A 26,987-nucleotide genomic window follows, 5' to 3' on the forward strand; every position below is an offset into this window, starting at 1 on the left:
AGAAGATGAAGTATAAGTGCAAGAAAGATAGGAAGAGATTTTTTCAACATATAAAAGGTAAGAGAGAGGCAAAAATAGACATTGGACCACTATAAAATGTGGCTGGAGAAGTAACAATAGGAAACAAAGAAATGGGAGTGGACCTGAATAGTTACTTTGCATCAGTCTTCACGGAGGAAGACACCAGTGGGATGCCAGAGCTTCAGGAGAACCAGGGGGCAGAGGTGAGTGCAATGACCATGACTAAGGAGAAAGTTCTAGGTAACTGAAAGGTCTGAAGGTGGATATGTCACCTAGACCGGATGGACTACACCCCAGGGTCCTAAAGGAGAAAGCTGAGGAAATTGTGGAGGCATTAGTGATTATCTTTCAGGAATTACTGGAGGCAGGAATGGTCCTAGAGGACTGGAAGGTGGCTAATGTAACACCACTGTTTAAGAAGGGAGGGAGGCAGAAGACGGGAAATTATAGGCCGGTTAGCCTGCCTTCGGTCATTGGTAAGATTTTAGAGTGTTATTAAAGATGAGATCGCGAAGCACTTGGACGTGCATGGTAAAATAGGACTGAGTCAGCACGGCTTTGTCAAAGGGAGGTCGTGCCTGACAAATCTTGTCAGTTCTTTGAGGAGGTAACAAGCAAGTTAGACAAAGGAGAACCAGTGGACGTGATTTATTTAGATTTCCAGAAGGCCTTTGACAAGGTGCCGCATATGAGACTGTTAAATAAGTTAAGAGCTCATGGTGTTCAGGGTAAAATCCTGGCATGGATAGAGGATTGGCTGACTGGCAGAAGGCAGCGAGTGGGGATAAAGGGGTCTTTTTCAGGATGGCAGCCGGTGACTCGTGGTGAGCCTCAGGGGTCTGTGCTGGTACCACAACTTTTTACAATATACATTAATGATCTGGAAGAAGGTACTGAAGGCACTGTTGCTAAGTTTGCAGATGATACAAAGATCTGTAGAGGGATAGGTAGTATTGAGAAAGCAAGGGGGCTGCAGAAGGACTTGGACAGGCTAGGTCAGTGGGCAATGAAGTGGCAAATGAAATATAATGTGGAAAACTGTGAGATATGCACTTTGGAAGGAGAAATTTAGGCATAGGCTATTTTGTAAATGGGAAAATGCTTCGGAAAGCAGAAGCACAAAGGGACTTGGGAGTCCTTGTTCATGATTCTCTTTAGGTTAATGTGCAGGTTCAGTTGGTAGTTAAGAAGGCAAATGCAATGTTCGCATTCATGTCAAGAGGGCTAGAATACAGTGACCAGGGATGAACTTCTGAGGCTGTATAAGGCTCTGGTCAGACCCCATTTGGAGTATTGTGAGCAGTTTTGGGCCCCATATCTAAGGAAGGATGTGCTGGCCTTGGAAAGGGTCCAGAGGAGGTTCACAAGAATGGTCCCTGGAATGAAGAACTTGTCATATGAGGAACGTTTGAGGACTCTGGGTCTGTACTCATTGGAGTTTAGAAGAATGAGAGGGGATCTTATTGAAACGTACAAGATACTGCGAGGCCTGGATAGAGTGGACGTAGAGAGGATGTTTCCACTTGTAGGAAAAACTAGAACCAGAGGACACAATCTCAGACTAAAGGGATGATCCTTTAAAACAGAGTTGAGGAGGAATTTCTTCGGGCAGAGAGTGGTGAATCTGTAGAACTCTTTGCCTCAGAAGGCTGTGGAGGCCAATTCACTGAGTGTCTTTAAGACAGAGATAGATAGGTTCTTGATTAATAAGGGGATCAGGGGTTATGGGGAGAAGGCAGGAGAATGGGGCTGAGAAAATATCAGCCATGATTGAATGGCGGAGCAGATTCAATGGGCCGAGTGGCCTAATTCTGCTCCTATGTTTTCTGGTCTTATGTCTCATGGCCTTATGATGTTCTTGCACAAAGATTTCCAGTTAGATCCTTTGGAGGTAGACCTTGGGCGGCATTCTCCGACCCCCCGCCGGGTCGGAGAATCGCCGGGGGTCGGCGTGAATCCCGCCCCGCCGGCTGCCGAATTCTCCGGTGCCGGGTATTTGACGGGGGCGGGAATCGTGGCACGCCAGTTGGCGGCTGCTGGCAGCACCCCCACCCCCACCCCGGCGATTCTCCGGCCCGTGATGGGCCGAGAGGCCGCCCGTTTTTTTGCCAGTCCCGCTGGCATAAATTGGAGTAGGTCCTTACCTGCGGGTCCGGGGTTCTTGGTGGGGCGCAGGGGGATCTGGCCCCAGGTGGTTCCCCCACGGTGGCCTGGCCCGCGACCGGGGCCCACCGATCCGCGGGCGGGCCTGTGCCGTGGGGGCACTCTATTCTTCCGCACCGGCAGCTGTAGCGGTCCGCCTTTGCCGGTGCGGAAACGAAGCCCTCTGCGCATGCGCGGGGATGACACCAGCACACGCTGGCGCTCCCGCGCATGCGCCAACCCGCGCCGGCCAGCGGAGGCCGTTCGGTGCCGGTTGGTGTGGCGCCAAGTCCCTTCCCCGCCAGCCGGCGGATCACAAACCACTCCGGGGCGGGCCTAGCCCCTGAAGGTGCGGAGGATTCCGCACCTTTTGGGGCGGCCCGACGCTGGAGTGGTTCCCGCCACTCCTCGGCGCTCGGCACCCCCCCCGCCCCGCCGGGTAGGGGAGAACCCCGCCCCTCGAGTTTGGCTGTGAGTGTCAAATAAGTGACAGTGATTCTGGCAGCCATTTTACATATTCCATGATCAAAATGATGTGGCGATGCCGGCGTTGGGCTGGGGTGAGCCTAGTAAGAAGTCTTCCAACATCAGGTTAAAGTGCGACAGGTTTGTTTCAAATCACTAGCTTTTGGAGCACCGCTTTCGGACCTGAGGAAGGAGCAGTGCCAGTTATTTGAAACAAACCTGTTGGACTTTAACCTGGTGTTGTAAGACCTCTTACTGTCCCTAATCAAAGTCAATGGAGATAAAAATCGGGAATGATGCAAAACGGGCTGTCAACTGGCTATCACCAAGTCACACAAAGCCGAGATCCACCCCCCAAGTTCCCTATAATCTTCACTTAAAAGCTGGCTCCCACTCCCCATAATTTTGAAATACGGATGTAGCCCCACTGAACATAGGAGAATCATAGGGGAGTTGGTGGCGTAGTGATATTGTCACAGGACAAATAATCCAGAGGCCCAGTGGAATGCTCTGGAGATCCAGGTTTGAATCCCACCACGGCAGATGGTAAAATTTATCACCATGAACAAAAGCCAATCTGGATCACTAATACCCTTGGGGAAGGAAATCTGCTATCTGGCCGACACGTGACTCCAGACCCACAGCAATGACTCGTGAAAATGCCTGCTGAAATGGCCACGAAAGCCAACAGCCAGTGACGACAACATCCCATCAATTCATTATTTAAACAGCAATCTTCATATTCTTCACCTGTCCGTTGTGCTCGCCTAGGACTGACATACGAAGAAAGAATGGATCGACTGTCCTTTGTTCTTTGACTGGGGTTTAGAATAATGAGAGGGGATCTCAGAGAAACATATTAGATCCTGATGGGAGTGGGCAGGCTAGATGCAGGAAGAGTGTTCCTGATGTTGGGGACGTCCAGAACTAGGGGTCACAGCCTAAGAATAAGGGGTAAGCCATTCAGGACTGAGATGAGGAAGAACTTCTTCTCTCAGAGAGTTGTGATCTTGAGGAATTCTCTGCCACACAAAGCTGTTGGGACCAGTTCGTTGGATATATTGAAGAGGGAGCTGGACGTGGCCCTTGCGGCTAAAGGGATCAAGGGGTATGGCGAGAAAGCGGGAGTGGAATACTGAATTTGCACTACCAGCCATGGTCATATTGTATGGTGGCACAGGCACGGAGGGCAGAATGGCCTACTCCTGCACCTATTTCCTATGCTTCTATGTTCCTATGCAAGTGCATCTCAGTTCTAAAATATCAATGTTTTCACAGAGCGAGGCCCCATTATTTTCCAAAAATGGAAGGAAGTTTTTCTTCATCCGCCCAGTTCCGCAAGGAGGCAGAGGAAAGTTTTACCACATCGCCATGTCGTCCGCTCAAGTAAGTGTTTCGGTGGAGCAGTTAAATTCCCAGTGCAGCTGAATTATCCTGTATTCAAATGAAATATTTTGTGCCAACACATTGGCATCAAATCTCATTCTTCTCACTCCAAAACTGCAGACAGTTGCCCAAATTCTCCGGCCGTTCGCTGGCAGCGGGGTTCTCTGCTCCTGTCGGAAGCATCCCCCCACTCCCACCCCCACCCCCCCCCACCTCCACGTGGGTTTCGGGGTGGCATGGGGTGGCTTCAATGGGAATTCCCATTGACAGCAGCGGGAACAGAGGATCCTGCCGCCAGGGAACGGCATTCCGCCTCCCGCTGCCGAGAAACCACGCGGCTGGGAGTCCGGAGAATCCAGCCCAGTGTCAATTCTTGCCTTTCATTGTTCTTGTACATCTTAATACTTTGCCAATGTTTGTTAATCGCTCATTGCCAGACTTTCAGATGTAAATATTCTGAAAATTACTGTGCAATTGGATAATATTGCAAGGACTGCGAGGCATGGACAATAATCCTCTTCCCTCGTTGACGGGAATGGATCCCACGCTCCCACAATGATTTTCCTTGGAATATAATTGGAAAGTCCCCAAAATTCACTTGAGTTTCTACATGAACAATAGGGATTCAATTGAGGCTAACTATTTGGACTAAAGGGCATCCCAGTGAAGCACGTTGGTGCAGCGACAACAATCACTCTGGATACAATGTTACCGCAGCCCAATCCTAACATTCCTAGAGTTTTCAATCTGAGTCACTGTTGGGAAATACTGAGCAGAATCCTAGTAAATTCCACACTGGGGGAGATTGGCCCAGTTGGTGCACTCGTGCAAAGTTCCCCTCTGCTCCATCGTAGCATGGTTGTTAACCCATTTATAAATAGATCAGTCATGATGCTGAAATAACACACTTGTTATATTGTGCAATGCATTGAGCAGTGCAATATTGGAGGGAAATAAATCCTCTAACATTATTCTGATCAATTTATCTTGACAAACAACCCCTCTCATGAACTAATCTATGGTGGCACGGTGATGCAGTGGTTAGCACTTCTGCCTCACGGCGCCGAGGACGCGGGTTTGATCACAGCCACGGGTCACTGTCCGTGTGCAATTTGCACATTCTCCCCGTGTCTGCGTGCGTTTCACTCCCCCCCACCTAAAGATGTACAGGGTAGGTGGATTGGTCACCCTAAATTGCCCCTTAATTGGAAAAATTAAAAAGAAATACTTGTTTTCAAATTAATATTATGTACAATGAAGAGTCCAATATTGGAAGTGATTTTGTGATTGGACAACACTTGATAATTAATCCTAATTGTGCTATGAATTACTCAAAAAAAAATTTAATATTATCAGGTAAGTTCACAGTGACACTGAAACAAGTTAGTAGTTTCATATATTCACACACAGGGCCCTATGAACAATTGTTCAAATTGTGCCTATTTCCACAAAGCAACGTGGGGCACAGCCATTCCCTGGTTCATTCCCCATGACAATGCTTTGACCAATCAGAGTTGACCTGCCTGGTTTGAACTTGAAAAACCAAGCAGTTAACTGTCCCCTGGTGCATTCTCCATGTCAATGCCTTTACCGATCAGAGTCCACATGCCAACCAATCAGCACTCTTTTCCCATGCAGTACAAATTATTGTTCCTTTACTACTGGTGTGCAAGTCGAAAAGCTTTGGCATTGACTTTTTTCAGCAATTATGGAGAGCCTTGAGACACCTCAAACTTTCCAATATTAGATGAAACTGTTGCTGAGATTTCTTCACAGCGACCAAAAATGGTGTAATGAAGGATATCAGGAGAGTTTCCTGTGATCACTATAGGCGGGATCTTCAGGATCGGAAATTCCCGCCAAAAGTCAACGGACCTTTTTGCTGGTCCGTCAAAATATCCGTCCCACACGCTACGATTCCCCTGGTGGACGGGACCAGAATATTTTGGCCTATGAAATTTCGAAATGAAGCAGAATTAGGGATTGGTTTAGCACAGTGGGCGAAATAGCTGGCTTGTAATGCAGAACAATGCCAGCAGTGCGGGTTCAATTCCCGTACCAGCCTTCCCGAACAGGTGCAGGAATGTGGTGACTAGGGGGTTTCCACAGTAACTTCATTGAAGCCTACTTGTGACAATACGTTATTATTATTCTTTGCTGTCGCTGCCTTGAAGTGCAAAAATGGCCTGAAATGACATTTATGATTTTGCTGAAAGTAACAGAAAAAGAAAATTGCTACTTTTAGTCACAAAACCTTCTCATGCCAACGAAAGAGTTCTTCCATTCAATGTTTAAAACAGGGAAAAATGGTGTACACTGTCCAAGTGCTGTCAATTCTCACAGTTTAGTAAATATGTTTGTATATTCATTTCTTCCAGGTGAATAATAGTAATGATAACTTGCAGTCCATCACCTCTGGCAACTGGGATGTGACACAGATTTTGTCATATGATGAACTGCACCAAAAAATGTAAGTCTCCAGAAAGTATTGAAACAATTTTGAGATCATGTTGGGGTAAATTTGACTCGTGGCCACGGTGTAAAACAGCCGATATGAGAATGATCACCTGTTCAACGGAATTGAAAATTGGGAGATATGTATAACAGACCGCCAATCGTTAATGGCCGTGTTATCCTACGATCCAAAGTTACATTTACCCCAGGTCGGATCTCGACACATCGAAACATAGAAAGATAGAAAATAGAAGCAGGAGGAGGCCAATCGACCCTTCGAGCCTGCTCCGCCAACCATTATGATCATGGCTCATCATCAAGTTCAATACCCTGATTCTGTCTTCCACCCCCCCCCCACCCCCACCCCCACATATCCCTTGATCCCTTTAGCCCCAAAAGCTATATCTAATTCCTTCTTGAAATTACACAACGTTCAACTACTTTCTGTGGTAGCGAATTCCACAGATTCATCACTCTCTGGGTGAAGAAATTTCTCTTCGCCTCAGTCCTAAAAGGTTTACCCCATATCCTCAAACTATGACCCTTAGTTCTGGACTCCCAGAACATCTTTCTGAATTTACCCGGTCTAATCCTGTTAGAATTTTGTAAGTTTCTATGAGATCCCCTCTCACTCTTCTAAATTCCAATGAATATAATCCTAATCAATTTAGTCTCTCCTCATATAACATCTCTCATATGACACTTAGAGATTTCAAATTATAATTACTTGGCTTATGCTGCCTCTGAGTGTCTGGGCAGAATCAGTCATTCTTGACACAGTCGTGATTGAAATAAACGTGGATAACAATGGAAATCTGAAGTGGAAGCAATAATCACTGAATATCCACAGCAATTGAGATGGTACATCAAAGAGAGGGAGAGGTTAATTTTTCAGTTATGACTTCATATAATAATAATTTAATAATCTTTATTAGTGTCACAAGTAGGATTACGTTAACACTGCAATGAAGTTACTGTGAAAATCCCCTAGTCGCCACACTCTGGTGCCTGTTCGGGTACACAGAGGGAGAATTCACAATGTCCAATTCACCTAACAAGCACGTCTTTCGGGACTTGTGGGAGGAAACTGGAGCACCCAGAGGCAACCCATGCAGACACGGGGAGAAAGTGCAGACTCCGCACAGACTGTGACCCAAGCCGGCAATCGAGCCCGGGTCCCTGGCGCTGTGAAGGAACAGTGCCAACCACTGTGCTACCGTGCCACCCATATTGTCCACCCCGTGAGGTTTGACACTCAAAACATGACCTGTCCCTCATTGTTTAAATGCCACATAGTACCTGGATGCTATCCGTTACACTTTCTCTCCTCAGTGTACTCTGCACATCTCCCCTCCCTACAACACCCTCCACACCTCTCCTCCGCACCCCATTGCCCTCACCTCCCCTCCACACCTCCTGCCCTGCTGTATCCGCCACACCATCCTTCTCCACTCTTACAGTTTTTCTATTGGACATTGCAAACACACACCGCTGAATGAAACAGTATATGCCACATAGATTTACCCCTTTCATCCAACTACCTTTGTAATAGTCCAGTTCTTAGTCTCATAAGCCATGCCTGTGCTACAGGATCCTTTTACAAGGACTCAGTGGCGACAGATAAGAATTAATATTCGATTTTGAATAGAGGACCATGTTGCTACAAGCCAACATGTTACTACAAGCTGTTGAAGCAGAATTGATTGTCTTTCAAGAATACAAATTCTTTACATTGAAGTTCTTTCACTTATGATGTTCAGAAAACACAGGAGGTTACCAAACCCTTCATTGTCGTGTAGAACTGCTCCTGAGTGGCAGAGTATGAATCTTAAGTTTCAGCTAGCCTACCGATGTGAAACCCACTCATGCAAGAAAACCATTAAAATTTCAGTTTCTCCTGCCTGACATTTTAATAGCTACACATTGAAACTGACAATAAAATGAAAGCTGGTATTTGATCTCTGCAATTATGTTATGTAGGAGTACAGTTATTACTGTCATCTCAATACACAGTGTTTCTGAGGGTGCATCGATGTGAGGGGCACATTATAATGTAACGATTAGCAGCAGGAGTAGGCCATTCAGCCCCTCGGGCCTGTTCCGCCATTCAATAAGATCTGATTATGGCCTCAACTCCAGTTTCTCCCCATTCCCTTTGACTCACTTATCAATCAAGAATCTAACAAACTCAGCCTTAAAATCTTTAAGCTCCATGTTAAATAGAAAACCCCTTGGATTCTACTAAATGGGATTGGATTGGATTGGATTTGTTTATTGTCACGTGTACCGAGGTACAGTGAAAAGTATTTTTCTGCGAGCAGCTCAACAGATCATTAAGTACATGAGAAGAAAAGGGAATAAAAGAAAATACATAATAGGGCAACACAACATATGTAATGTAACTACATAAGCACTGGCATCGGATGAAGCATACAGGGTGTAGTGTTAATGAGGTCAGTCCATAAGAGGGTCATTTAGGAGTCTGGTGGCAGTGGCGAAGAAGCAGTTTTTGAGTCTGTTCGTGCGTGTTCTCAGACTTCTGTATCTCCTGCCCGATGGAAGAAGTTGGAAGAGTGAGTAGGCCATGTGGGAGGGATCTTTGATTATGCTGCCCGCTTTCCCCAGGCAGCGGGAGGTGTAGATGGAGTCAATGGATGGGAGGCAGGTTCGTGTGATGGACTGGGCGGTGTTCACGACTCTCTGAAGTTTCTTGCGGTCCTGGGCCGAGCAGTTGCCATACCAGGCTGTGATGCAGCCCGATAGGATGCTTTCCATGGTGCATCTGTAAAAGTTGTTAAGGGTTAACGTGGACATGCCGAATTTCCTTAGTTCCCCTGAGGAAGTATAGGCGCTGTTGTGCTTTCTTGGTGGTAGCGTCGACATGGGTGGACCAGGACAGATTTTTGGAGATGTGCACCCCTAGGAATTTGAAACTGCTAACCACCTCCACCTTGGCCCCGTTGATGCTGACAGGGGTGTGTACAGTACTTTGCTTCCTGAAGTCAATGACCAGCTCTTTAGTTTTGCTGGCATTGATAGCTTCAACTGAGTTATTGGGCTGAATTTTACATCTGTCTTTGGGGTGAGAGAGGTGGAATGGAAAATGAGTGTTCCACTTTATGTTTGCATGATGGAGGCCTGGGGTAGGCCCATCTGATTTGTGGCCGTAAAATCCAGACCTGATATGTACCGAGCATAAGAATAGATCCAGGGCTCGGTCCTGGTGTTCCTGCCTCTTAGCTCTCTTTCCAACTTGAAAACCTAGTTAGAATCGCTGCCATGGGGCTGGAAGACCGCTAGCTAAGGAGAGCGGTTACTCGTGATTGCAATGGCCTGAGGTGAAGGGGAGATTGAACAGAGTTTTTCAAAAATCATGAGGACTGCGTTTGAGTAAATGGAGATAAATTGCACCCCATGGGAAAGTCCCATATTCAAGCCATTTGATGAGATGAAGGTAGGCAGCATTGGAAGCGTTGCAGATTGAAGTGTAAAATTACAAAAAAACGACATAAATGGAAAAGCTGTGGAAAATGGATTTCAATAGGGACAATTTCAACAGGATCTTAATAAATAAATCGGAGTAGTTTTTAAATGGTGAAAAGCCGGGAGATCCAAAGAGACCTGGGGGGGCCACGCAGGTAGATTGTTAAAATGTCATGGATAGGTCCAGAAAATAATCAGAACGGCGAATGGGATGCTGCTCTTTATATCTAAAGGTTTGAAATGTAAATAGGGCAGGAATCATGCTTCAATTATAGAACAATTTAATTATCCCACATGGGGAGTACAGTGAGCAGCCCTGGACATCATTCCCTTCGGGAATACATATTGGCCCACAAACTGATATATAGGCAGGATTGCTCTGAATCCTGTGCTATATGATTCGGTGAGGATTTGAAATTTGAGATTTTCAGCCACTGTACACATAACAAAAGGAGAAAGAACGGTACAGCACAGGAACAGGCCCTTCGGCCCTCCATGCCATGCGCCAATCATGATGCCTGTCTGAACTAAAATGATCTGTGCTTCCGTATCCCTCTATTCCCACCCTATTCATGTAGTCATCAAAATGCCTCTTAAACGCCGCTATCGTACCTGCTTCCACATCCTCCCCAGGCAGCGAGTTCCAGGCACTCACCACCCTCTGTGTAAATAAACTTCCCTCGCACATCTCTGAACTTTCCCCCTCGCACCTTAAACCTATGTCCCCTGGTAATTGACTTTTCCACCCATCGGGTCATCCACTCTGTCCACGCCCCTCATAACTTTGTGAACGTCTATCAGGTCGCCCCTCAACTTCCGTTGTTTATTTTGAAAACTATCCGAGCTTATCCAATCTCTCCCCATAGCTAATACATTCCAGACCAGGCAACATCCTCGTAAACTCTTCTGTACCCTCTCCAAAGCCTCCACATCAAACAAACAAAGAACAAAGAAATGTACAGCACAGGAACAGGCCCTTCGGCCCTCCAAGCCCGTGCCGACCATGCTGCCCGACTAAACTACAATCTTCTACACTTCCTGGGTCCGTATCCTTCTATTCCCATCCTATTCATATATTTGTCAAGATGCCCCTTAAATGTCCCTATCGTCCCTGCTTCCACTACCTCCTCCGGTAGTGAGTTCCAGGCACCCACTACCCTTTGCGTAAAAAACTTGCCTCGTACATCTACTCTAAACCTTGCCCCTCTCACCTTAAACCTATGCCCCCTAGTAATTGACCCCTCTACCCTGGGGAAAAGCCTCTGACTATCCACTCTGTCTATGCCCCTCATAATTTTGTATACCTCTATCAGGTCGCCCCTCAACCTCCTTCGTTCCAGTGAGAACAAACCGAGTTTATTCAATCGCTCCTCATAGCTTATGCCCTCCATACCAGGCAACATTCTGGTAAATCTCTTCTGCACCCTCTCTAAAGCCTCCACATCCTTCTGGTAATGTGGCGACCAGAATTGAACACTATACTCCAAGTGTGGCCTAACTAAGGTTCTATACAGCTGCAACATGACTTGCCAATTCTTATACTCAATGCCCCGGCCAATGAAGGCAAGCATGCCGTATGCCTTCTTGACTACCTTCTCCACCTGTGTTGCCCCTTTCAATGACCTGTGGACCTGTACTCCTAGATCTCTTTGACTTTCAATACTCTTGAGGGTTCTACCATTCACTGTATATTCCCTACCTGCATTAGCCCTTCCAAAATGCATTACCTCACATTTGTCCGGATTAAACTCCATCTGCCATCTCTCCGCCCAAGTCTCCAGACAATCTAAATCCTGCTGTATCCTCAGCCAGTCCTCATCGCTATCCGCAATTCCACCAACCTTTGTGTCGTCTGCAAACTTACTAATCAGACCAGTTACATTTTCCTCCAAATCATTTATATATACTACAAAGAGCAAAGGTCCCAGCACTGATCCCTGTGGAACACCACTGGTCACAGCCCTCCAATTAGAAAAGCATCCCTCCATTGCTACCCTCTGCCTTCTATGGCCTAGCCAGTTCTGTATCCACCTTGCCAGTTCACCCCTGATCCCGTGTGACTTCACCTTTTGTACTAGTCTACCATGAGGGACCTTGTCAAAGGCCTTACTGAAGTCCATATAGACAACATCTACTGCCCTACCTGCATCAATCATCTTGGTGACCTCCTCGAAAAACTCTATCAAGTTAGTGAGACACGACCTCCCCTTCACAAAACCGTGCTGCCTCTCACTAATACGTCCATTTGCTTCCAAATGGGAGTAGATCCTGTCTCGAAGAATTCTCTCCAGTAATTTCCCTACCACTGAAGTAAGGCTCACCGGCCTGTAGTTCCCGGGATTATCCTTGCTACCCTTCTTAAACAGAGGAACAACATTGGCTATTCTCCAGTCCTCCGGGACATCCCCTGAAGACAGCGAGGATCCAAAGATTTCTGTCAAGGCCTCAGCAATTTCCTCTCCAGCCTCCTTCAGTATTCTGGGGTAGATCCCATCAGGCCCTGGGGACTTATCTACCTTAATATTTTTTAAGACACCCAACACCTCGTCTTTTTGGATTACAATGTGACCCAGGCTATCTACACCCCCTTCTCCAGACTCAACATCTACCAATTCCTTCTCTTTGGTGAATACTGATGCAAAGTATTCATTTAGTACCTCGCCCATTTCCTCTGGCTCCACACATAGATTCCCTTGCCTATCCTTCAGTGGGCCAACCCTTTCCCTGGCTACCCTCTTGCTTTTTATGTACGTGTAAAAAGCCTTGGGATTTTCCTTAACCCTATTTGCCAGTGACTTTTCGTGACCCCTTCTAGCCCTCCTGACTCCTTGCTTAAGTTCCTTCCTACTTTCCTTATATGCCACACAGGCTTCGTCCGTTCCCAGCCTTTTAGCCCTGACAAATGCCTCCTTTTTCTTTTTGACGAGGCCTACAATATCACTCGTCATCCAAGGTTCCCGAAAATTGCCGTATTTATCTTTCTTCCTCACAGGAACATGCCGGTCCTGTATTCCTTTCAACTGACACTTGAAAGCCTCCCACATGTCAGATGTTGATTTGCCCTCAAACATCCGCCCCCAATCTATGTTCTTCAGTTCCCGCCTAATATTGTTATAATTAGCCTTCCCCCAATTTAGCACATTCATCCTCGGACCACTCTTATCCTTGTCCACCAGTACTTTAAAACTTACTGAATTGTGGTCACTGTTACCGAAATGCTCCCCTACTGAAACATCTACCACCTGGCCGGGCTCATTCCCCAATACCAGGTCCAGTACCGCCCCTTCCCTAGTTGGACTGTTTACATATTGTTTTAAGAAGCCCTCCTGGATGCTCCTTACAAACTCCGCCCCGTCTAAGCCCCTGGCACTAAATGAGTCCCAGTCAATATTGGGGAAGTTGAAGTCTCCCATCACCACAACCCTGTTGTTTTTACTCTTTTCCAAAATCTGTCTACCTATCTGCTCCTCTATCTCCCGCTGGCTGTTGGGAGGCCTGTAGTATACCCCCAACATTGTGACTGCACCCTTCTTATTCCTGATCTCTACCCATATAGCCTCACTGCCCTCTGAGGTGTCCTCTCGCAGTATAGCTGTGATAATCTCCCGAACAAGTAGCGCAACTCCGCCTCCCCTTTTACATCCCCCTCTATCCCGCCTGAAACATCTAAATCCTGGAACGTTTAGCTGCCAACCCTGCCCTTCCCTCAACCAGGTCTCTGTAATGGCAAAAGCATCATAGTTCCAAGTAGTAATCCAAGCTCTAAGTTCATCTGCCCTACCCGTAATGCTCCTTGCATTAAAACATATGCACTTCAGGCCACCAGACCCGCTGTGTTCAGCAACTTCTCCCCGTCTGATCTGCCTCAGAGCCACACTGTCCCTATTCCCTAGTTCTCCCTCAATGCTCTCACCTTCTGACCTATTGCTCCCGTGCCCACCCCCCTGCCATACTAGTTTAAACCCTCCCGTGTGACACTAGCAAACTTCCTTCTGGTAGTGTGGCGACCAGAATTGTATGCAATTGTCCAAATTTGGCTTAACCAAGGTTCTGTACAGCTGCAACAAGACTTGCCAATTTTTATATTCAATGCCCCGACCGGTGAAGGCAAGCATGCCGTATACTTTCTTGACCACCTTATCCACCTGCGTTGCCACTTTTAGTAATCTGTGGACCTGGACATCCAGATCCCTCTGCCTGTCAATACTTTTATGCGTTCTGCCATTTACTGTATAATTCCCACATGTATTAAACCGTCCAAAATGCATTACCTCACATTTGTCCGGATTAAACGCATTCCGCCATTTCTCTGCCCAAGCTTCTACCGATCTATAGCCTGCTGAATGCTCTGACAATTCTCCTTACTATCCACGAATCTACCAATCTTTGTGTTGTCGGCAAACTTACTAATCAGACCAGCTACATTTTCCTCCAAATCATTTACATATACTAAGGGCAACAAAGGTCCCAGCACTGATACCTGTGGAACACCACCAGTGACAGTCTTCCATTCAGAAAAGCACGCTTCCACCGCTAATCCCTGTCTCCTATGATCGAGCCAGTTCTGTATCCATCTTGCCATTTCACCTCTGATCCTGTGTGACTTCACCTTCTGTACCAGTCTGCCATGAGGGGCCTTATCAAAGGCTTTACTGAAGTCCATGTAGACAACATGCACTGCCCTTCCTTCATAAATCATCTTTGTTACTTCCTCAATAAATGAGACCAAGTTGGTGAGACAGGACCTCCCCTTCACAAAACCATGCTGCCTATTGCGAATAAGTCCATTTGTTTCCACATGTGAGTAAATCCTGTTCCCAAGAATCTTTTCCAATAATTCCCCTGCTACTAAAGTGAGGCCTATAATTTCCTGGATTATCCCTGCTACCCTTCTTGAACAAAGGAACAACATTGGCTATTATCCTGTCGTCTGGGATCTCACCTGTCGCCAATAAGAAGACAAAGATTTCTGTCATGGCCCAACAATTTCCTTCCTTGCCTCCCTCAGTATTCTGGAGTAGATTCCATCAGGCCCTGGGGATTTAACCAACTTTTTAAGATGCCCAAAACCTCCTCCATTAGGATATCCTCATGACCCAGAATACCTACACACCTTTCCCTAGACCCATCATCCACCAAGTTCTTCTTTTTGGTGAATACTGATGCAAAGTACTCATTTAGTACTTGGCCCATTTCCTCTGGCTCCACATATAGATTCCCTTCTCTGTCCTTGAGTGGGCCAACCCTTTCCCTGGCTGCTCTCTTGCTCTTTATATATGTATAAAGTGCCTTGGGATTCTCCTAAATCCTGGTTGCCAAGGACTTTTCATTCCCCCATTTGTCCCTCCTGACCCCTTGCTTAAGTTCCTCCCTACTTTCTTGATATTCTTCAAGGGCTTTGTCTATTCTCAGCCTTCTAGACCTTACGAATGCTTCCTTTTATTTTTGATTAGGTTCACAATATCCCTCGTTATCCAAGTTTCCCAAAACTTGCCATACTTATCCTTCATCCTCACAGGAACATGCCGGTCCTGAATTCTAATGAACTGATATTTGAAAGATTCCCAAATGTCAGATGTTGATTTACCCTCAAACATCCGCCCCCCAATCTAAATTCTTCAGTTCTTGCCTAATATTGTTGGAATCGGTTTACCCCCAATTTAGCACCTTCACCCGAGAACTACTCTTATCCTTATCCACAAGTACCTTAAAACTTACTGAATTATGGTCACTATCCCCGAAATGCTCCCCCACTGAAACTTTGATCACCTGGCTGGGCTCATTCCCCAATACCAGGTCCAGAACAGTCCCTTCCCTAGTTGGACGATTTACATAAGACTAGAAAGAAAGACTTACATTTCTGGAGTGATTTTTATGACATCAGGAAGCCCCAAAGAGGTTTAAAGACAATTTAAGTGGTTTTGAAGGGCCGTCATTGTGATAATGTAGGAAGCACCGAAGCTAATGCAACAAACTTGCAAAAGCAGAACTGTGATCATAATGAGCAGACAACCTGTGTTCATTGGTGGTGATTGAGACATAAATAATGGCCCAGTCACTGAGGGGATCATCTCCCCTGCGCTTCTTTCAAATAATGTCATGGGATCTTGATTGGCGTGTATTTAATCTGATCTAAACTATCGCTTGCATCGATATGGAAAAGGAAAGTATTCAATAAATTTGTTCCTTCTATTACAGTTACTTTCTGAGCACAGAGGACTCTCCTCTACGCCGACAATTGTACAGGTAAGTACCCACCTTGCATGTGTCTGCATACCTGTGTGTGTGCATGTGTGTACATGGACGTATGTGTATGTATGTGTGCATGTGAACATACATGTGTGTGCCTGTGTGTATGCATTTGCAGATTTTTGCACATGGCTCTATAGGTTTGAGTCCAGAACATTGCAGACGTTGCATAACAGACCACGCATTTCAGAGTGCCATATCTTGTTACCGATGTGCCAAAAAGGAAAGAACGTCATTTATTTCCTGTTTACTTTTCTGGCCTTTATGGAAGATTTCAGGAATTAAAATATGGAGCGATTAAAATTGGGATACTCAAGATGCCGGGCGTAGATTAGGGCACATGTCTCGGAGGGTTGTGGAACTGGAGGACATTACAGAAGTCAGGAAGACCTAAACCATGGAGAGATTTGAAAACAGCATGCTCGGGGAGGTGACCATTTAAGCTATTCACTTCAGCCTACCAATTTACCCATGCTGCACTGGCCATGAAGCATGTCTTGTTGATTGACACATTGATGCCGAGAGCCGGAATTTGGATCTCTGAATTTGGATTGCTCACACAGCACATCAGAGAGAGCGGGGAGGGCTCCAACAGAGGCAAAACTCAATTCCACACAAGCCAGGGAACGAAGGGTGGGAAGATAGGTCAAGGGTGAGAAGATAGGTAAGTGTTGAGCTGCACGCCTGCGCCATCTAAATTCTATGATAATCTATGATCTGCTGGTTGACTCAAGCCCAACTGAGGAGCAAGTCCTTGCCATCCTTAATGCAATTGAGTGGAAACGAGGGAGCTCAGGACGAGGCGCAACAACTTGCATTAAGTAGCGCTTCACTCATACACCACCTGTAGGTGTGAAAAAAAAAATCCCAAGGAGCATTATTAAATTAAATTTGACATATGCAGCCACCGAAGGAGAAATTAGAATAGGTGTCGAGAAGCGCAGTCAAAAAGGTGGATTTTAAGCAACAGCCTAAAAGCGAAAAGAGAATTTGCGAGACATTGAGGTTTAGGGAGGGAATTCCTGGGCAGGTGAAGTCCAATGGTGAAGCGATAAAAATCAGGGGGGCATGCAGGAGGCCAGAATTGGAGGAGCAGAGATATCTGACGTTTGTGCAGCTGGAGGAGGTTAAATAGTATCTGCAAATCCACTGCTTCACCCCACAGTTAGTCGTTACTTTGATGTGCTCCTGAAGGAAATATAAATCCAAGTCTTATTTGTTGCAAATCCGGCTGACCTGCTAAAAGAGCATCTTACTTCCTTCAGTGCAGAGACCAGTGGAACCTTCAACCGACGCTGCCTATCCTGTGACCTGATCCCAAACTGTACATATTTCAGCGCATCGTTCAGCCACAATATGGGTTACTTCTTGTTGCATTGTAAAGGTAGGCCAAATCTCTTCTCTTTTTTTGGGAACAAATAAGAACTTGCCTTTAAAACAAAACGTTTTTCAAAATTCTTACTCGTTCCACGCAGCTAAGAATCCGAATGCCATCCCGGTGCTAATTGCCGGAGCAGGTGCGATAGGCCGAGTGGCCTCACTCTGCGGCCTACCAAGTCTGTGATTGTGCAATCCGCACTGTGTTTCTCTGGTTATATAACTGACTCGCCCCTGGTTGACAGAGTGTGATGCCAGGACTTTGTGCTGATTGGTTCTACCTCAAAGCAGGTATTGCTGCCCAGCATGTCTGCCATTTGCCCTTAAAAAGAGGTGTGGGTGGGGGAACCTGCACCCTCCCCCACCCCCGGCAACCCCCCCCCCCCCCCCCACCCCCCACCCCCCCCCCCCCCTTCCCCCTCCTCCCCGGTAACCCTCCCTTACATTCTTAACTCTGACACCATCTGGGTGAACAAAATGGCCCACATTTTAGTACACCTTCTGTTACCTTAACTTACAGATATTAATGCGGAAACCTTGCAAGTTAATGGCCGAGAAAAACTTTTAAAAGAAATGTTATTGCATTCTTGAAGTTGCAAAGCCAATGTACAGAGTGGACAGGGCATGCCCTTAACCCATCTCATTGCTTGCTCCAAAAGTCAATTCAAATTGAATCCAACTCATGGACTCCACAAGAGAGACATGCAGGATCCAAGCTGACAAGAAAAGGCGTTGCACCTCATCATGGGTTTGAGCTGCCGCTTGCTCTTAGCCAAAAGGTCGAGAAAAACATTTGAAATCTCAGATAGGTTTTATTCATGAAAGCCCCACCTTCTCACCACTTACCCTCGCCTGAGGTGTGGTGATCGTCAGCCACCACAAGCCAGCTCTCCCCCTCAAAGGGGAAAGCAGTCTATAGTCATCTGGGACTGTGGAGATTTTACCTTTAGATGCATATCATTATGTGGTCCGATGGTGTCTGCCATCTCCTGACTTAAGGAGGTTCAGGGAGCGGGATTCTCCACTCCCGCGCCGAAGTGCCCACGCCGGCGTGAACGCCGTCGACCCCCCCCAGCATTCCCGCGCTGTTCCTGCCGGCAGCGACCAGGTGTGGACGGCGCCGGGGGGAACCCGCCGTTTTGGCCTGGCGGCTTGGCCCATCCGGGCCTGAGAATAGCGGGGGTTGCGGAGAATCGCCATTTTGGGTGTCTCGGGCGATTCTCCGGCCTGCACAGCGCGGAACTCGCGGGGCCGTTCCCGCTGCTTCGGAGCATCGCGGGAGGGCGTCGGACTGGCGTCGCGGGAAATTTTGGCGACCCAGGCGATTCTCCCAACCGGTGCAGGAGTGGAGAACCTCGCCCAGGGAGTCACTTTATTGTGCGTGTGAATCATTTCAAAGTTTTTTAAAAATCCAGTTCCGCACTCCCGTGGATTGCTGGGAGGTGAAGTTTGGTCAATTTCTGGAAGGCGTCTGTTTACAAATGACTTTTTCTTTGAGATGTCATCTCTTGAACTTCAAATGTTGAAGTTCCTTAATGTTGAATGGGTTCTTGCTGAATGACTTGGACTTCTTTCCAGGTTTGTTACAACCAAGTGCTTTGCCAGTCAAGCACATTGGTCTGGCAGTGAACATGTATTAAGGTCAGCAAGTTTCCTTCCCGACGGGATAAGAGTGGACCGGCCGGGTTGTTAACATCAATTCGGCAGCTCCGCAGTCACTTTCGCTGAGAGTCGGTTTTTGTTTCCAGACATTTTAAGCAGAATTCAAATCATCAAACTACCGGCACAGTCAATGGCAAGTTACATTCGCGGCTGTGCGACCATTAGGGAACCCACGGCGGGAGTCTACTTCGGCGGGATGGGAAGATCGCACCGATGGGAGGGGCTGGAGAATGCCCCCTTCACAAAGTCTGGGGTGGCGTACGCAGTCATGGAAAACCCTGGGCCAGGTGGAAGATCTCCCCCGCACCCACGCCTCATGTGATCTATATGTAGCAAACTTATAAAATGTCACCCTGGGAACTGCATTATTATCAATGGAAACCAGAGGAAACAGCCTCCGGCAGATCAATGGAAAATATTGATGGAAAAGAAGGAAGGAAAGAATTTGGAATTCAGTTGGATTCTTTCAAGTCCGGCAAGTTAGAAATAGCAATTGAAAGGAACTTTGATTTTTATTTTCCTCCAAGGATTAATATTTTAATTGGCTCATGGATCACTGCATGTGAAAACAAGCTGATACCAAGAATGGTCTGTGGGTTGGCATGCGATAATGAAATATTCAGTTTTCCAAGGTGACAGTGTGTGTTTCAAGTGCCGAGTTGCTATTCTGCAACAGCTGTTATTATTATTTCCCTTTTGACGGCAGCCCCCCGATCCCAGGAGCTACTTCCTCACCGGGCTGTTGCATTAAGAAGTGCCCCACGCTGATAGACTTCCCGCACCCCCACAGGTTGCACTGTAACCTTTACTATTCTGTCTGCACAATTCATCTGAAGCAAGTTTGAAAGGAGAAAGAGTGGGGGGGGGGGGGGGGGGGGGGAGGAGGGGATGTCGCGGGAGTGGTGTACCGGGGGAGTGGTGCAGGAGTGGGGTGCGGGGGGAGTGGTGCAGGAGTGGGGTACAGGGGAGTGGTGTGGGAGTGGGGTGCCAGGGGGATGTGCGAGAGGGGTGCAGGGGGGTGCTGGTGTGGGGAGCAGACAGGGGGCGGGATTCTCCACTCCCGTGCCAAAGTGCCCAAGCCGTCATGAACGCCGTCGAGGTTCACGACGGCGCAAAACGGACCCTATCCCGACCGATTCAGGGCCCGATAATGGGCTAGGAGCGGGGCCGCGTCATCTACACGCGCCAGGCCTTGTCGCCGCGTAAAGGCGGCGCCGCATAACTGGCGTCACCCGCGCATGCGCGGGTTGGCCGGCGCCAACCCACGCATGCGTGGTTGCCTTCCTCTCCGAGTCCGCCCCGCAAGAAGATGGCAGACGGATCGTGCGGGTCTGCGGAAGGAAGGAGGTCAACCCCACATTTGAGGTACCCCCCAGTGCAGGATCCCCCCTCCTCCTCCCCGCAGGCCGCCCCCCCCCCCCCCCCCCCAGCGTTCCCGCGCTGTTCCCGACAGCAGCGACCAGGTGTGGACGGCGCCGGGGGGAAACCGCCGTTTTGGGCTGGCCACTCGGCCCACCCGGGCCTGAGAATAGCAGGGGTGCCGGAGAACTGCCATTTTGGGTGTCTCGGGCGATTCTCCGGCCTGCGGCCCGCGAAACATGACGGGGCCGTTCCCGCCGCTTGGGGGAATCGCAGGAGGGTGTCGGACCGGCGTTGCGGGAAATTTTGGCAGCCCAGGCGATTCTCCCAACCGGCGCAGGAGTGTAGAATCGCGCCCAGGGTGTGTGCAGTATTGGAACGGGTGGGGCGAACGGGCAGACAACCACCAGATAAATGGACAGAAAGAGAATGAAAAGCAGCCAGGGGAAAGTACGTATATTGGAGAAGATCAGCAGAAAAATAATATTGGGGTGTACAGTCAACACCACAAAGACAGATTAAACTTCAAATAATGTCAATTATGATGACACTGTAACTGGGAATACCTATCCTAAAAGATTCACGCTGAGGAGTGACCAGATAGATGCCTTTAAGATTATGAAAACGTTTTGATTGAGTGGATAAATGCTTTCGGGGGCGATTCTCCGATATTGAGGCCAAGGGCGTCATTCTCCGACCCCCCCAGCGGGTCGGAGAATGGCCGTTGGCCGCCGTGAATCCCGCCCCCGCCAGTTGCCGAAGTCTCCGGTACAGGATATTCGGCAGGGGTGGGAATCGGGCCGCGCCGGTTGGCGGGCCCCCCCCGCTGGATTCTCCGGCCCAGATGGGCCAAGGCAGGACAAGGCGGCGTGGGCGGGCTCCGGGGTCCTGGGGGGGGGGCGCGGGGCGATCTGACCCCGGGGGTGCCCCACGGTGGCCTGGCCCACGATCGGGGCCCACCGATCCGAGGGCGGGCCTGTGCCGTGGTGGCACTCTTTCCCTTCCGCCTTCGCCACGGTCTCCACTATGGCGGAGGCAGAACAGACTCTCCCCACTGCGCATGCGCGGGAAACTGTCAGCGGCTGCTGACGCTCCCACGCATGCGCCGCCCCGACATGTCATTTCTGCGCCAGCTGGCGGGGCAACAAAGGCCGTTTCCGCCAGCTGGCGGGGCGGAAATCCCTCCGGCGCCGGCCTAGCCCCTCAATGTTGGGGCTCAGCCCCCAAGGATGCGGAGCATTCCGCACCTTTGGGGCGGCGCGATGCCCGTCTGTTTGGCACCGTTTTGGGCGCCAGTCGGCGGACATTGCGCCGTTTGGGGAGAATTTCGCCCCAAGTGTTCGCACCATCGTGAAGGCCGTCGCATTTTACGATGGCGCCAACAGGGCCCGGACACGACCTATTCTGGCCCCAACAGGGAGCCAGCACGGCGCTGGAGCGGTTCACGCCGCTCCAGCGTCCTTACGTGGTGCCAAATGGGCGTCGTGCCAATCCGCGCATGCGCAGTTGGGGCGCGCCATCCTGCGCATGTGCGGGGAACGTTTTATGCACGCCAGCCCCTTATCAACATGGAGCCGGTGTTCTGGGCCGCGCGCGGAAGGAGGTAGGCCTGGGGGGGTGGGGGGGGGAGGCCAGCCCGCCGATCGGTGGGCCCCGATCGCGGGCCAGACCCCATCGGAGGCCACCCCGGTGAAGGAGCCCCACACACCCCCCCCCCCCAACAGGCTGCCCCACCAGCATTCCCGCAGAGTTCCTGCCGGCGGCGACCAGGGGTGGACGGCGCCGGCGGGAACCTTTCATATCGTGGCGGCCGCTCGGCCCATCCGGCCGGAGAATAGCTGCTCGCCGGTTCTCCGAGCGGCCCGGTGCGAATCGCGCGCCGCTGGTTTCCGGGGGGTGGGAGAATCGCGTGCTAGGGTCGGGGCGGCATGGCACGATACTCCCACCCGGCGGGGGGCGGGGGGGTGGGGGGATTGGCGCCCTTCATTTGTGGGCCAGTCCAAAACTAGGGACTATCGGACAGACACTAATAAATCCAATTGGGAAATGAGGAGAATCATCTTTAGCCAAAGAGTGGTGAGAATCATAGAATAATAGCATTTACAGTGCATAAGGAGGCCATTCGGCCCATCGAGGCTGCCCGGCCCCTTGGAAAGAGCATTCCACTTAAGAGAATGAAGAACTTGCTGTCACAAGTAGCAGCTGGGGCAAATAACACGATGCATTGAAGTAGATGTATCATAAAGATATGGGAAGGATCTAGGATGGAATTCCCCCCCCCCCCACCCCCTTGGCGACCTTTCCCAAAGGAACTGACCCATGGATCCCACTGGCTGTCCATCCAACAGGCCTGTCATCTGGATGAACTACCGTCCAGGGAGAAAGAAAGGAATAGAAGGATACGTTGATTGGGTTAGAAGAAGAAGGGTAGGAGGAGGTTTGTGTGGAGCATCATACAGCATGGATTAAGCTAGACTGAATGACCTGTTTGTCTGCTGAACATTTTATGTAAAGACAAATTAAAATCAAAATAATGCCTGGCATTACATTAATTATATAACATTATTTAACTTGGTGAAACAGAGTAACTTGAAGTATTACCAGTGGACGGTAAAATCATAAACCACGAGGAAACTTTGTGGCTTTCCTGCTGTTGAACCATACACGTGAACCTAAAATCGCCTGACATATTAACCCAGATATTGTAGGCCTGACCTCTGTAGTTACTGTCCGTGTTGTTTCAGGGAACGTCCTCAAAGTGTTCCAAAGGCCCGAGAGTCCAGCGGGGATTGAAAACAGTGGGCAATGGCTCAAGAAATTTCCAGAAGGAAATGACTAAAATGGGTGATATTGAAATTCTGTTTTTTCACGGCGAGAGGTGGGCCGTTTTTTTCTGGTCCCTGGTGTGGCGGGGCGGGGCCGGCAATGGAGCAGGCTGTGAGCTAGCCAAAAGGCCATTGACTGTGGCGGGACTGGTAGGGCAGCACGATAGCACAGTGGTTAGCACAGTTGCTTCGCATCTCCAGGGTCCCAGGTTCGATTCCTGGCTTCGGTCACTGCCTGTGCAGAGTTTGCACTTTCTCCCCGTGTCTGCGTGGGTTTCCTCCGGGTGCTCCGGTTTCCTCCCACAGTCCAAAGATGTGCAGGTCAGGCGGATTGGCCATGCTAAAATTGCCCTTAGTGTCCAAAAAAGGTTTAGGTGGGGTTACTGGGTTACAGGGATAGGGTGGAGGTGTGGGCTAGGGTGGGGTGCTCTTTCCAAGGGCCGGTGCAGACTCGATGGGCCAAATGGCCTCCTTCTGCACTGTAAATTCTATGACTCTATGAGGACTGGAAAATTCCATCCAGAGTTTGTAAAGATAGGAGATTGGAGGCTTCCAGGTGCATGCCCTCTGGGCAGGATGGTACCCTGGGACTGCTGGTGCCAGCTTGGTGCCCTGGTAGTGCCACCTGGGTTCTAGTCTGGCACTGCCAGCTGACAGGGGCACTGCCAGGGTGCCAGCCTGGCGGTGCCAAACTGGTGGCGATCGGGGTTGGGGGATGCTGTGCAGGGGAGGCCCGGGACCCCCTTTATAAAGTTGGGCTGGGGGGGGGGGGGGGGAGGAATGTTGGGGGTCATGTTGGGGGCTTGAGAGATTGGGATGCCTTTAAAAAGTTTGGGGTGGGGGTTGCATAGCACCTGCCTGTTGAGGTGAAATACCCCTTTAAATATGAAAATCAGGATTCAATGACGTACCCGATTTGCCACTTTATGTCAGAATTGTCCAATTCTGCGGGCAATTAAACTGCTCGGAGTTAGCGCCAAATTAGTTTTGGGGACTCCAGAGCAGGGTTAACACCATTGTATTCGGATACCATTCAACTCCCTCTCCTCTGCTCACTTGAAACAATGATATTGTTTGTCCATACACAGTCACGAAAATCCCAGACCTGAGTCCAAGACCAAAAATAAATGTGGTTCAGTGCCACCAGAAAGAATCGATAAATTTTAGTTGGCCACATGTAGTGATATGGCGCATTTGGGGAAGAAAGAAGAAGAATGTACATGATCCAAAAAAGGTCTATAAATAAAGGTAGAGGGGTTTTGGGTCTGATTAACTATTGACTAAAAAGGTCACTGTCCATGTGGAGTTTGCACATTCTCTTCGTGTCTGCGTGGGTCTCACCCCCACAACCCAAACATGTGCAGGGTATGTGGATTGGCCACGCTACATTGCTCCACATTTGAACGATTGACTAAAGACATCTCAGGCAGCACAAAACATTGAGGAAGGCACCAATTCCCTATTGGTTAATGCTGATGTTCAGCCAGCACTTGCTCAGAATATACCAGGAAATTGGTGATTCGCCATTTCCATATGGGAAAATTCACAGAATTTATTCAAAAATAATACAAAAATAGCTCAAAAGGTATTCCTGCAGAAAAACCCAAAGAAAGACACGGTACTACACGCAACATGTTGCCCTGTCTTTTCTCCTCTCAGATGCTGGCAGACCAGCTGCATATTTCTAGAATCTTCTCTGTTTTCCAGGTTCGCGACATTTACGATTTTCATTCCTTTTCGTAACTCAGAGGTTAACGGAGTCCCCAGTAATCCCCATTTTATAATTGTATTTATTTTGGAACTCTGCCCCAGAGGGCTGCGGAGACCCAGTGGTTGAGTTATGTTCAAGACTGAGATCGAGAGGAAAACATCGAGGGAAGAGCGGATAGTGCAGGAAAATGGTGTTGTAGTGGAGAATCAGCCATGATCTCATTGAACAGTGGAGCAGGGTGGAAGGGCTGAATGGTCTATTCCTGGGCGAAAGTCTCCGGAAACGGTGCGATGTCTGCCGACTGGCGCCCAAAATGGCGCAAATCAGACGGGCATCGCGCCGCCCCAAAGGTGCGGAATGCTCCGCATCTTTGGGGCCCGAGCCCTAACCTTGAGGGACTAGGTCGACGCCGGACGAATTTCCGCCCCGCCAGCTGGCGGAAAAGGCCTTTGGTGCCCCGCCAGCTGGCGCGGAAATGACATCTCTGGGCGGCGCATGCGCGGGAGCGTCAGCGGCCGCTGACAGTTTCCCACGCATGCGCAGTGGAGGGAGTCTCTTCTGCCTCCGCCATGGTGGAGACCGTGGCAGAGGCGGAAGGGAAAGAGTGCCCCCACGCACAGGCCCGCCCGCGGATCGGTGGGCCCCGATCGTGGGCCAGGCCACCGTGGAGGCACCCCCCAGGACAGATCGCCCCACGCCCCCCCCCCCCCAGGACACCGGAGCCCGCCCGCACCGCCTTGTCCCGCCGGTAAGGTAGGTGGTTTAATTTACGCCGGCTTGACAGGCATTTTAGCGGCGAGACTTCGGCCCATCCGGGCCGGAGAATCGCGCAGGGGGGCCCGCCAACCGGCGTGGCGCGATTCCCGCCCCCGCCGAATATCTGGTGCCGGAGACTTCGGCAACCGGCGGGGGCGGGATTCACGCCAGCCCCCGGCGATTCTCCGCCCCGGCGGGGGGTCGGAGAATCTCACCCCCTGTTTCTTATGTTCCCTCCCTTTAAAAATCATCCAAAAGTGAGCCATTGATTAAATGACAATCAAAGATTAACACAGTAATGAGTTGCCTTAAGAAGTAGCTACTGGGGCGATTTTTGGTGGAAGGGTAGAATTAGCAACAGCCTTCAAAGTCTGGCGATCAAGATAACAGGGGCGAAATTCTCCGTTATCGGCGGAAAGTCCGCCGATCGGTGCAAAAAACGGCGCAAATCTGACTTGCGTCACGTCGGAAAAATGGGTCGATAGTCTCCTGCCCGAAATGGGCCAGCAGCGACGTAACGGGATCCGCGCTTGCGCAGTGGTTCACGCCGTGCAGCGTCATACGCGCCACACGGCGTGACGGCTCATAAGGCCGCGCTGCTCCCCCCCACCCGACCGCAACACCCGACCGCAACGCCCGACTGGATGGCTGGCCGCCGCTCAGCCCCGAGGTTCGAGTCACGCGATGTGGAGGCGCTCCTGGACGCGGTGGAGCAGAGGAGGAACGCCCTGTATCCCGGGCACGGCCGCAGAGTTGCCCCACGCCACAGCCGGCGTCTGTGGAGGGAGGTGGCAGAGGCCGTCACCGCTGTGGCCCTGACACCACGGACAGGCACCCAGTGCCACAAGAAGGTGAACAACCTCGTCAGAACAAGCAGGGTGAGCCTCCCCATACCCCACTCCCCCATATCCCCCCTCCCCCATATCCCCCCCTCCCCCATATCCCCCCTCCCCCATATCCCCCCTCCCCCATATCCCCCCCTCCCCCATATCCCCCCTCCCCCATATCCCCCCTCCCCCATATCCCCCCTCCCCCATATCCCCCCTCCCCCATATCCCCCCTCCCCATATCCCCCCCTCCCCATATCCCCCCTCCCC

The 26,987-nt window shown here is 49.7% G+C and overlaps 1 protein-coding gene across 3 annotated transcripts in view; it reads left to right on the plus strand.

Annotated features, from left to right (window-relative positions):
• dpp6a (dipeptidyl-peptidase 6a) overlaps nucleotides 1-26,987 on the plus strand; it is a 1,922,242-nt gene that overhangs the window by 1,569,760 nt on the left and 325,495 nt on the right. For all 3 annotated transcript variants that reach the window (XM_072508192.1, XM_072508190.1, XM_072508191.1), the window contains exons 13-16: nucleotides 3,907-4,014; nucleotides 6,393-6,484; nucleotides 16,150-16,197; nucleotides 17,466-17,584. In XM_072508192.1, the coding sequence (XP_072364293.1) occupies nucleotides 3,907-4,014; nucleotides 6,393-6,484; nucleotides 16,150-16,197; nucleotides 17,466-17,584 (367 nt within the window). The remainder of the gene's footprint in view (nucleotides 1-3,906; nucleotides 4,015-6,392; nucleotides 6,485-16,149; nucleotides 16,198-17,465; nucleotides 17,585-26,987) is intronic.

This window comes from Scyliorhinus torazame, chromosome 6 (genome assembly GCF_047496885.1).
Source record: "Scyliorhinus torazame isolate Kashiwa2021f chromosome 6, sScyTor2.1, whole genome shotgun sequence".
Lineage (NCBI taxonomy): Eukaryota > Metazoa > Chordata > Chondrichthyes > Carcharhiniformes > Scyliorhinidae > Scyliorhinus > Scyliorhinus torazame.